At 34.7% G+C, this 11,432-nt stretch overlaps 1 protein-coding gene across 2 annotated transcripts; it reads left to right on the top strand.

The window, feature by feature from the left end:
- Positions 1–985: 985 nt before the first annotated feature.
- Positions 986–10,160, top strand: LOC130948651 (uncharacterized). 2 transcript variants are annotated; one of them, XM_057877488.1, is made up of 13 exons: positions 986–1,495; positions 1,597–1,768; positions 2,103–2,320; positions 2,766–2,829; positions 3,101–3,173; positions 3,626–3,703; positions 4,477–4,634; positions 5,013–5,181; positions 5,702–6,167; positions 6,247–6,684; positions 7,007–7,210; positions 7,858–7,991; positions 9,755–10,160. In XM_057877488.1, exons 1-13 carry the CDS (start codon positions 1,124–1,126, stop codon positions 9,945–9,947), a joined length of 2,739 nt encoding a protein of 912 aa, XP_057733471.1. In that variant the 5' UTR covers positions 986–1,123; the 3' UTR covers positions 9,948–10,160. The 2 variants fall into 2 exon arrangements, 1 of the variants encoding a protein (XP_057733471.1); XR_009073140.1 differs by lacking the exons at positions 7,858–7,991; positions 9,755–10,160 and having other exon boundaries at positions 6,247–6,881; positions 7,007–7,214.
- The last annotated feature ends 1,272 nt before the right edge of the window (positions 10,161–11,432 follow it).

The raw sequence follows: 11,432 nt of genomic DNA, 5'->3' as shown, positions 1-11,432 counted from the left end.
TTTTTGACTCGGAGAAACTTTAATTTTTTGAAGTAGATGGGTACAGATGGCTCAAACTATGTAGAATGAATTTTTTGGAAGTAGGCGATGACGCTGACCATGAAGAATGACGCTGACCATGAAGAATTACCCTTTTGAAAAGTGTTGTCTGGTGATAAAATAGTACTCTCTAAGAGTTCTTTTGATTATTACTTTTTGGCGTTTTGTTATATGTGTATAAAAATTGTATATGATTTTTAGTCGCATGTACTTACAAAGAAATGCTATCCACTTTTGATAATATTTTATTTTGTAAATACAATTTAGTGAAACTTTTTTTTAAATATGCTTAAGAAGATTAATGATGTAAAGTACGAATAGTTTTTATTATTCTTTTACAAGATTATTTATATATTTTAAAAAAAATAATATATATTTTTATTTATGACATTAAAAGATAATAGAAAAAAATAAATTTTAAAAAATATTACTGTTAACGAAAATAGCACGTTAAAATTCTGAAATATAATTTAGATAATTTTTTTATTAAAAAATAATTTAAATACATTGGTATATTATAATTTATATATAATATAAAGAAGGATATTAATATAATTTCATTTCGTTATGATTTTTTTCATTTTTTCTTTCATCTAAACATAAAAAATTTTTTTTTTTACTTTTTTTTTATCTATTTTCTCTTCATCCAAACAATATAAAAAAAAATCAACTTTTTTTTTATTTTATTTCTTTTTTATTTTTCATCTTCTATTCGAACAAAACAAAGTGTAAGTGTAAATTGTGTTTGTGTGTGAACTTAGATCCGATGAAATCGGTTTTAAATTTTCCTAATTTTTTGGTGACTCTAAATTTTCCTAATTTGATGAGTGACAATAAATATTATATTTAAAATATGTGTAAACATGGTAATTCTAGAATTGTCGATGCTTCTTAAAATAAAAGTCAAATCCACACCGGATTAATCATTTAGCTTGTTGGAGAGGAATACCGTGGTAAACCAAATTTTTTTTTTTATTACATTTAGCATTTTCTTCTCCAGTTCGCGGTCTGCCTTATCATCGCTGCATCTGTCACCCAAGTGCCGCTGTATACGCTTTTTCTCTTTACACACGCACATGCATTCATGTCCACCTTCCACTTCCCCGGCAGTTACGCTTGTCACTGCTATGGTTATAACCGTTTTCCGTTCCACCTAACAACCTCATCTCCCCGAACGGTAACCGTTCGTGCCGCGGTTCCAGCTCTCGAGAAGCGTGGTAGAAAGAAGAAGTCGGCCAAGGAGGTAGGCGGCGGCGGTGACGATGTATATTCTGCGCTCGAGAATGGACTTCGGTTCACTTTTATGGAGGAGCTCATGTACCGAGCAAGGAACCGGGACTCCGCCAGCGTCTCCCGAATCCTCTACGACATGGTGGCTGCCGGCCTCACCCCTGGCCCGAGGTCCTTCCATGGCTTGGTGGTCTCTCAGGCCCTTAACGGTGACGAACAAGCTGCGGTAACCGCTTTCTCTCCTTGTTTTTCCTCTTGCATTTCTTGAAATTTTTAGTTTCTGCTTCGATTTCGGAATCTGAAGAATTGCGTTTACTGAAATTGAAGATGGAAGCTCTGAGGAGAGAGCTGAGTGCGGGGCTTAGGCCAGTTCACGAGACGTTTGTCGCGTTGATAAGGTTGTTTGGGTCCAGAGGGCGGGCTACTAGAAGTCTTGAAATACTTTCAGCCATGGAAAAGCTTGATTATGATATTCGCCAAGCTTGGCTTATTCTCATCGGTACTATTCATTCCTATCATTATCATATGATACGTCTACAAGTTAATTTTCTTATCATCATCATCATCATTGTTGTATTTTTTATTTTTTTTTTGAAAAAAAGAAATTGTTTGAACGGACTTAGAGCATGTTTGAATTTAGAATTCCAAACCGTCAGGCAAAAGCTACTGTTTATCTTAAAAATACCTTGTCTGTAGATGTGGTTTATGACAATGACATTTTATGAGTCATGTAGTTGAAACAATGTAATCGGATGAGGCCCAGCTGTTGTTGTATTTGTTCGCCACTCTCACTGCTGTATGATATCTTGTATTTCTTGACTTGGCATCATTAGACGAGCTTGTAAGGAACAAGCATTTGGAAGATGCCAACACTGTGTTCTTTCAGGGTTCCAAGGGTGGACTTAGAGCTACTGATGAGGTTTATGACCTTCTAATTGAGGAAGACTGTAAGGCAGGGGATCATTCTAATGCCTTAGATATTGCTTATGAGATGGAGTCAGCTGGCCGTATGGCAACTACTTTTCATTTCAATTGTCTGCTCAGTGTGCAGGTAATATTCCTTAATCGCCAGCTTTTGTAATTTATCAATATAGTAGCTGAAAGACTGATAGAAATGTAGGAAGACTTGTGTACAGTTTTTGCTTTCTATTACGGAAAGCATTTCACATGCAAATCTGAGGGTCAGATTGATATCATCTTGATAATGAAGGTGAAAAATTTAGAGAAAACAATTTTCATGTATATCTTATTCGTCAATATCAACTATTCATCGGTTTGGTCCATTAATGTGGCATTGTTTTGATAAATTCAATCCTGAAATCACGTTGAATCCTTGCTTCATGGTTTGTTTTTCTCTGTGACTATACTACCTGTCTAGGTAACTGATACACCAGTTCATTTGTATATATTTTGGGGCCATCAATGAGCTTGGTTGATTTTTCTGATCAGTTTTTTATACTTTTCATTCTTTAAAAATGTTATATTCAATTAATCAGGCAACCTGTGGAATACCAGAAATAGCATTTTCAACGTTTGAAAACATGGAATACGGAGGAGAAGGTTTGCACTCAACATTTCCCCTTGCTTTCCCTTTCTTCTTTTGCTCACCTTGAAACTTATATTTGTTTTATAACGGTGTGGTTTACTATCTTGAGTTATGCTTTGCTTCTGTTTCTTACAGCTTTTCAAATTCCTCTGTTCAACTTATATGTTCATTTTTCTTTACCTGTTTGTGTATGTTGTTTGGGGGAGTTACCCTTTTCTGAATTGTTAGTCCTCTTTCTCATTATTAACACTTCAAGTTAAATCATCTTTGTTCTTCACATTACAGATTATATGAAGCCAGATACAGAGACCTACAATTGGGTTATACAGGCATACACTAGAGCTGAATCTTATGACAGGTCAATCTGTCTTCTGTACATACTACATAGCATGTGAATAATTGTCGTTAGACTGTGTCATCACCTCGTTACCTATGTTAATGGTTTGAACAGTTTCCTCAGTCCTTAGCATATGGTTTACAAATATGTGGAATCATATTGGCTAACATTTTCGCTTCAGGATCTTTCATATATCTTTTATTGTATAAAATATTACTTTGGATTTTTCTGTTCACACTTTCATCTGTTATTATTTATCAACAGATCAAATAAAAAAAAAGAAAAGAATTATCAACAGTTGACATTCTCAGTTTGTCTATGACTTATCTGACTCTTCCTATTTCTTTCTTTTTTTATAACTTAGAAGTTGGAAGGTCTCCAAAAATGGCTTCATTAAATTGAATATTCTCTGGATTGAGTTATGCTTGCTATTTTGTAATCCCATCAACTTGCTTTTGTGTGGCTTATTATAGAGTACAAGATGTTGCAGAGTTACTTGGCATGATGGTTGAAGATTACAAGCGCATACAGCCAAATGTGAAGACTCATGCGTATGGCTATAAACTTGATCACTGTAACATATTTTATGCAAATTTTGATGTTACACTGTCTATGTCATTATTTGTGGTATTTGAGTAAAGTGAAACTCTTGCAATTTTAATGGCAACCTTGTACATGGGATAGTGTAGGTGTCTGCTTCTATTTTGTGAAAGGCGCACAATCCTTTTAGTGTCTCTCTAAAATATGCAGATATTCAAAAGTTTTGTTCATTTTGTGTTCTTTTTTTCTCTTTTCTATTCCTATCCTATTATTGAGAACGTCTGATCCTAGATGCTGTTTGTGTATTATCCTATTTTTGTTGTTAGTAATATTTCTTCTTTTAACACAAATACCCAATATTTTGTGTTTTTAAATTTTGTGAACGAAAAACTAAAAACCAGAAAAAACACCTGTTTCATTTCCTAATTTGTCACAAAACCCAAAAAAGTAGGAGACAGAGGACAAAAATCTGAAATGAAAACAAAAATCAATCAAGTCTTTTTTTCCCCTGTTTTAGACCAGATTATCTCTACTCGTCCATATATCAACTTTTTCAGGTTTGTATACAATTCTTTGATGGACGTTTCCTCTCTGTTTTCTATGTGATACTTGTACTGTCAGGAAAACTGAGTTATTTACTATCGTTCATTTTTGGGTTTGATAGTCATTCATTAAGCTGGTTATGTCAACACTAAATAATTCACAATGGCGAAAAATTTTGTTATATGGAATCATGAAATTTCCATTTCCTCCTGATCTGATCAGCAGCATAGTTTCTCTGCAGGTTGTTAGTGGAGTGTTTTACGAAGTACTGTGTAGTAAAAGAAGCCATTAGGCATTTCCGTGCCCTTAAAAACTTTGAAGGAGGCACAAAAGTCCTATATAATGAAGGCAACGATGGAGATCCACTTTCCTTGTATCTTCGGGCTTTATGTCAGGAAGGTAAGCATATACTGTTAACTTGTTATGTTTCTTTAGTTTTTCCATTCTTATAAACGTTTAATTCTTAAAGAATTTAAAACTTCGTTCAATCTTCTGTATCAAATGTTAGTATATTGCCATGCCTTCCGTTGTTTTAATGAGATTTCCACGACAAGGAAAGAATTTTCAGGTTAGTTATTGATGGGTAATCTGTATGTCGCTGCATGCAGGATCTGGATCTACAAATAAGATTCATCATAGTAGTAACTATAGATAATTATCATGGTTAATGATTGTCTTTGGAGTTCAATATTTTTATCCATAATTGTTTACAGAAAGTGATGACCAAAATTGTCACTTTGTGTGTTGTCTGATCCTGGTAGTCATTTTCAAATTCAGGTAGGATAGTTGAAATGCTTGAAGCTCTAGAAACAATGGGAAAAGATAACCAGCAAATCCCACCACGGGCAATGATCTTGAGCAGAAAATACCGGACATTAGTGAGTTCATGGATTGAACCTTTACATGAAGAGGCTGAACTGGGTTATGAAATTGATTACATTGCTAGGTACTGCTTGTATTTTGGTGACAGCTATGATTTTATATTTAATTATTTATTCTATTTATATTTTTATATTATATGTAGTAATTGTTCATTCATGGCTAGGATACTGAATCCCAACATTACAATTTTCCTTGTATTATTTTTCCAGACTTTCAGCTCAGTTTTTATGCTGTCCAACAATGACTTCTTTCTTGTGTGCAGCCCAGACTAATGTGTTAAATCCCTTTAGTATTTAATTTTCCATTTTATTGACATAAGCAATCTACATCTAGATAATGATCTCAGTAAAATCTTGTAGTCTCCTTTTACTTGGAAATTTTACATCAATTTTCTTTTAGGTCTCTTTCTTACTATTTTAAGCAAGCATATGGTAGCAATAATCTGGTAAATGATAGTTGAAGTACTTATTCCTTCAAGTTGTTGACTCCTTTCTAAATGAATTGGGATTTTGCTATGAATGGCCTAATACATTCAATATTGACCTATGAGATTTTAATATGTTGATTCCTATAAATTGAAACAGATATATTGCAGAGGGAGGCCTTACTGGAGAACGAAAGAGGTGGGTGCCTCGAAGAGGTAAAGAGCCTCTAGATCCTGATGCTCAAGGATTTATATATTCAAACCCAATAGAGAGCTCCTTCAAACAGAGATGTCTTGAGGAATTGAAGTTGTACCATAAAAAGCTCTTGATGACCTTGCAGAATGAAGGGCTTGCAGCTTTAGGGGATGATGCTACTGAATCTGATTATATTAGAGTGGAGGAGAGGCTAAAGAAAATAATAAAGGGGCCTACACAGAATATTTTAAAGCCTAAAGCTGCTAGTAAAATGGTTGTGTCTGAATTAAAGGAAGAACTAGAAGCCCAAGGTTTACCTATTGACGGAACTAGAAATGTTCTTTATCAGCGTGTACAGAAAGCAAGGAGAATAAACCGATCTCGTGGTCGGCCCCTTTGGGTTCCTCCTGTTGAAGAGGAGGAAGAAGAGGTTGATTATTTGTCTGTTCTATTTTACGGCTTCTCTCTCTCTCTCTCATTAATATGTAATGCTTATACCTACATTGTAGGTGGATGAAGAGCTAGATGTGTTAATTTCGCGAATAAAGCTGGAGGAAGGAAATACAGAGTTCTGGAGACGTCGATTCTTAGGAGAAGGATTAAATAATAATCATATAAAGGCAATGGATGCAGATAAATCAGAGTCCACTGAAGTCTCAGATGATGTTAATGTTGTGGAAGATGCTGCAAAGGAGGTTGAAGATGATGAAGCAGAAGATGATGAAGCAGAAGATGATGATGAGGAAACAGAACAGGCAGAAGAGGAGGTAGAAGTAGAAGTAGAAGTGGAACCATCAGACAACCAAGATGTACACAGGGTAAAGGAAAAGGAAGTTGAAGCTAAAAGGCCCCTTCAAATGATTGGAGTTCAGTTGTTGAAAGATTCTGACCAACCTACCACCAGATCTAAGAAGTTCAAAAGATCCTCTGCTCGACTGCAGGCCGAGGTATGAAAATCCCCCTATGTCCATTTTTTTAATATTTAAGAAACAAGGTTTTTCTTTTTCTTTTTTGGTGGCTTCTTTTTGCTGGTGGGTTGTTGGGGAGAGAGGAAGGGAGGGAGAGGTTTGCAAAAGATCTAGAAATCTTGGAAAGTAACAGCAAACAAGTGAAAACTGTTCTAGGAGCCTGAGATTTTGCATAGGTAATGTAATTAATGAGAGCCAGGTGTAGAACTCCAGCCTTGTTTTTATTTACCAGTATTTCGTTGTTGCAGGATTGCATGTTAAAAGTTTCATAGTTTGAGGATCCCAATCTGATTCTTTGCAGGATGATGACGACGATGATTGGTTCCCTGCAGACCCATTTGAGGCATTTAAGGAAATGAGGAAGCGAAAAGTGTTTGATGTATCAGACATGTATACAATAGCAGATGCTTGGGGATGGACATGGGAGAGAGAACTAAAGAACAAACCTCCGCCTAGATGGTCACAGGAATGGGAAGTTGAGTTGGCAATAAAAGTTATGCAGAAGGCAAGTAGCTGAACCTTTTTTCCATTGCAAGCTTGCTTCTCATTCGATTTGTTTGAAATGTTCAGGTGTCTTGGTTTCATATAGATATGGAGTCAACCCTTTATAATGTAATCCAAAAATGTTGCTGAATGGCTTTAAAAATGATATTTTGATGGTATTATCTTATTACCATTATGGAAATCCTTATGTCGGGATCTATTCACACAGGTTATATATTGAGTTTATTTTTTATCTGTTTTTTCAGTCGTTTGATTGTCAATTTGTGGTTTAATAAGATTGTTCCTTCCTCCATCTTGGATATTCGTGTCCTTAGCATGCCATTTTTGAATTTATAAATACTGACTAATGATATTCTTTTACTAGAAAGAAGGAACAAAACTAGGTTGATGTTTACATATCTGTTTATAAATTCCTGTTCGAACATGGTGTTATATTAACTATTTCTATTATGAAATTACGTAGCTAATCAACAATGTATTGGAAGTTTAGGCTGTTAGCTACAAAAATAAGAGGAATTTTGAGCAATAACAACTGGCCTTTTGGCCTTATTTACATGGACAATAAACATACAATGCAGTAAACATGTTAAATTTTAATGTTCAGTAGTAATGTCTTTGCTGAATGAGATTCTGGACTGTATGATACAGGTAATACAATTGGGAGGGACACCCACTATAGGAGATTGTGCCATGATATTGCGTGCAGCTATAAGGGCACCTCTACCTTCCAATTTCTTGACGATTTTGCAGACAACTCATAGTCTTGGTTATAAGTTTGGGAGGTAAATCTATTTTCTTTATGTAACAAAATTCTCTCCAAACTATGCATGCCGGCCACAGTATCTTGAAATGTTATGTGCCTTTTTGAGATGTTATTAACCACTAGGATTTCCAAGAGAAGAATTATCTTTGTTTGACCGAAAAAACTCTGAAGAAAATATGCTAAGTGTTGCATTATGAAGATTTTAGTTAAGTCAGAAAGCGCATAGACACATTAAACAAGATAGCATTGCAGATACATTTTAAACTAGAGAGAGTTGGGATAGCAACTATGTTAAGTATCTAAGGAAAATGATAAACCACACCTTAAAAGTTAGCCATTAAGGGGGAAGCATCCCATACTACTTGATGTGGGACACCCTAAGAGAGCCGAGAGCCGACATCCACGACGCTATACTACCCAGGTCCCTAACAATACACCGCCTTAAGAGAGCCGACATCCACGACACTGACCCAGCAGTAGCCACTTTGCTACCGGCTATCAGTATTTGGTATTCACCTTAATCGAATCTATAGATAGCCCTTTCTATGGTACCGACAACCTAGATCTGATACCATTGTTAAGTATCTAAAAAAAGTGGAAAACCACACGTTAAATGCTAGCTGTTAATGGGAAAGAGGAACTACCTTTAAATAAAATATCAAGCATCCCATACTATCCATAGTACCCGATGTGGGACTTTGAACACCCTATAATACCCAAATCCTTAACAAACTAGTATAGAGATGATGGTAAAATTTTACTGTAGATGGTTTGTACATGTGGATCAAACCAATAAGGTGAGTGGATCAAACCCATAATAGTCCTATAAATAGATGCTACAAGAAATAATGAATAAGTAAAAGGTAAAGTCTGCTTTTTGTCCTTGTTGTTTTCGAGAAGTTTCAAAAATATTCCTAACTTCTAATTTGAATCAGTAACGTTTTCTATTAGTTTCAAATCTATCCTTATGCTTAATTTTGTGTGATCAACTTCTTTTAACCAATTTTTACCCCTCCCCCAATCACCACACCTTACCATTGCAACCCGATTGCACCAACCTCCTCATTAGCATCATCAACATCAACAACCACATCTCCCCCACCCAACCATGACCTTTCACTACCACTACCTATTCCTATTTCTTCACCTCTGGGATTCTCCTTCTCTCCTTAATTTGATTTTTTCTTCCTTCAATCATTTTTCTCTGTCTCGGTATTATGTGGTTGTTCATGATGTGTGGCGCAGCAAGGCGAGGTGGGACGGGGCGAGGTTAGGGGTGGGGGTGGTGAGGATGCGGCGGTGCACTAGTAGAGTTGGTTTAAATGGGTGGAGAGAGAGAGAGAGAGAGAAACAAAAAAGTTATAAAAGGGTAACACAATTAAGAATAAGGGTAAATTTGAAACTAATAAAAAAGTTAGAAACAAAAATGATACAAATTAAAAGTTAGGATATTTTTGAAACTTCAAAACACGAGACAAAAAGAAACTTTACTCATAAATAGATATTGGTAGTTGAAACTATTAAAAGATATCCAGATAGTTATGATTTAGAACATTATAGCATAGTTCTAGGCTTCTAGCTAACCTCATCTAGTGGAACAATGCCAAGTTATCGTTATTTGAGTTCTGTGCGGTTAGGTTTTTTACCTCATCATTGAAGGCATGCTTGTTGAGTAGATTGGATTCGCTTTTGCATTTTTTCTACTACTATCATTGGTTGTCTGCCTCTCCTTATCTTATGCATTTCAGCTCATTGTTTCCCTTTGCTATACTCATTTTGCAGTCCCATCTATGATGAGGTCATTTCTCTCTGCCTTGATCTTGGGGAACTGGATGCCGCTGTTGCAGTAGTAGCAGACTTGGAGACAACAGGGATCTTGGTTTCAGACCAGACATTGGACAGAGTGATTTCAGCTAAACAGATGACTGACGATAATTCCAATGGAGGCATAGCAGAATCAGATGCAGGACTGTAAATTATACCTTAATGTTGTACTGTAGTACTGTAGTTCTATATTTCATTGCATTCCTGCAAATTTTGAGCTGAGCCTAATGTATAATGTCAGCCCTTGAATATACTTGTACAATAGTTGTACTACTATAATATACTACAAAAACGTGCTTCTAAATAGCTTATATTTAAAGCAACTCAGGAAGGTAAGTAAATTATTTCTTTGAGTTGTCTGAAATTAAGCCACTGAAGGCTCTAGTGGTTCCGATGACAATGCTTTTCTCTTTCTTTTTACCCCAAATGGTGATGTGAAGCATTAATGGCGTAGACACGCCAATCTAAATTTTACGGTGGATGATATGTAATGTTAATACCGAGTCCATTTCGTTGGAAGAGAGTCCTGACACATTAGTAGATTTCGTGTTTGTTTGGGTGGTATTAAGTTGATAGAAAAAATATGTTTGATAAATTTTTAGTAATAAAAATAAAAGTAATAGAAAAATAAAAAATATCTTTTCTAGATATTACTATTCATATATTTTTTTAGAAAAATATTTTTTTTAAACATATTTTTTATATAATAAATAAACAAAAATATTTTATATTATTATTTTTAAACATAATTAACAAATAAAAAGATTTTTTTATATGAGATATTTATATAAAATTAATTTTATTTTTTTTATAAAAAAGATAATTCAAAAAATAATTTTTTTAAAAAAAATTTATTCAAACAAGTCCTTCATATAACATTTAAAAATTGATAACAAGAATCAAATGATAGATTCACAGGTAAATTTAATGGTAGTAGTGACATGAAATGGCATTGAAGGACATTGAAGGGACACAGAAATTACACACACAGCCTTGCAAAATCCAATTCTGCTTATCGGAATGAAGTGAAGCAATTGTGTTTGCCCATCTGCATTCTGATTTGGTTTTCCTTCTAGGCTGCTAGAAGACTCTGTCTTGCCTGTGCTCCGCTGAGGAAACCTTCTCAGTTGTAACTCTTTCCACGTTTTCGTTGAAGTTATTTTCTCAATAAAATCTTGTTCCTTAATATGTTATTTAAATAATTTCTGACATGTGCTTGACTTATGGAAATCTCATACTGAAGCTCATTCACCAGTTAACTAATTTTATTGTGATGACATTGAAATGTGATTATGAGATATTTTAGACTTCGAAGGTGCATGCACTTCCTTGCTTCGAGATGTTTAGTAATGAAATAGTGATATAACCGAACTGCATATGTCTTTTAGATTTGCATGGCATCTAATCAGTGTTGAAAATTTTTTGTTTCTTTAATCCCAAAACCATTCATATTAAATTATTAAAAAATATAGCCGAGAGCACAAAAATGTACTTGAATTTGTGAATAGAATTGTGAGCGTTTGGTTTTTTTTTTAATTTTCCTCAACCAAAGCATTTCTGTATTTAGATAGGCTGAATTGTAAATCCTTAGCTGGGAAAAGAACTATGGAAAGGGCTTAAATGTTGTTCATACCCT

The sequence above is a fragment of the Arachis stenosperma genome, chromosome 9 (genome assembly GCF_014773155.1).
Source record: "Arachis stenosperma cultivar V10309 chromosome 9, arast.V10309.gnm1.PFL2, whole genome shotgun sequence".
Taxonomy (NCBI): domain Eukaryota; kingdom Viridiplantae; phylum Streptophyta; class Magnoliopsida; order Fabales; family Fabaceae; genus Arachis; species Arachis stenosperma.
The sequence above is the reverse complement of the archived record's forward strand: the minus strand, read 5'-3'. Positions and strand labels throughout refer to the sequence as shown.

Bases quoted from the DNA above. Each gene is read 5' to 3' on its own strand.
- LOC130948651 (XM_057877488.1), top strand. From the start codon at position 1,124: ATGTCCACCTTCCACTTCCCCGGCAGTTACGCTTGTCACTGCTATGGT. The intron at 3,174-3,625 runs GTCAATCTGTCT...GGCTTATTATAG, and splicing joins AGAGCTGAATCTTATGACAG to AGTACAAGATGTTGCAGAGT. The intron at 6,168-6,246 runs GTTGATTATTTG...CCTACATTGTAG, and splicing joins TTGAAGAGGAGGAAGAAGAG to GTGGATGAAGAGCTAGATGT.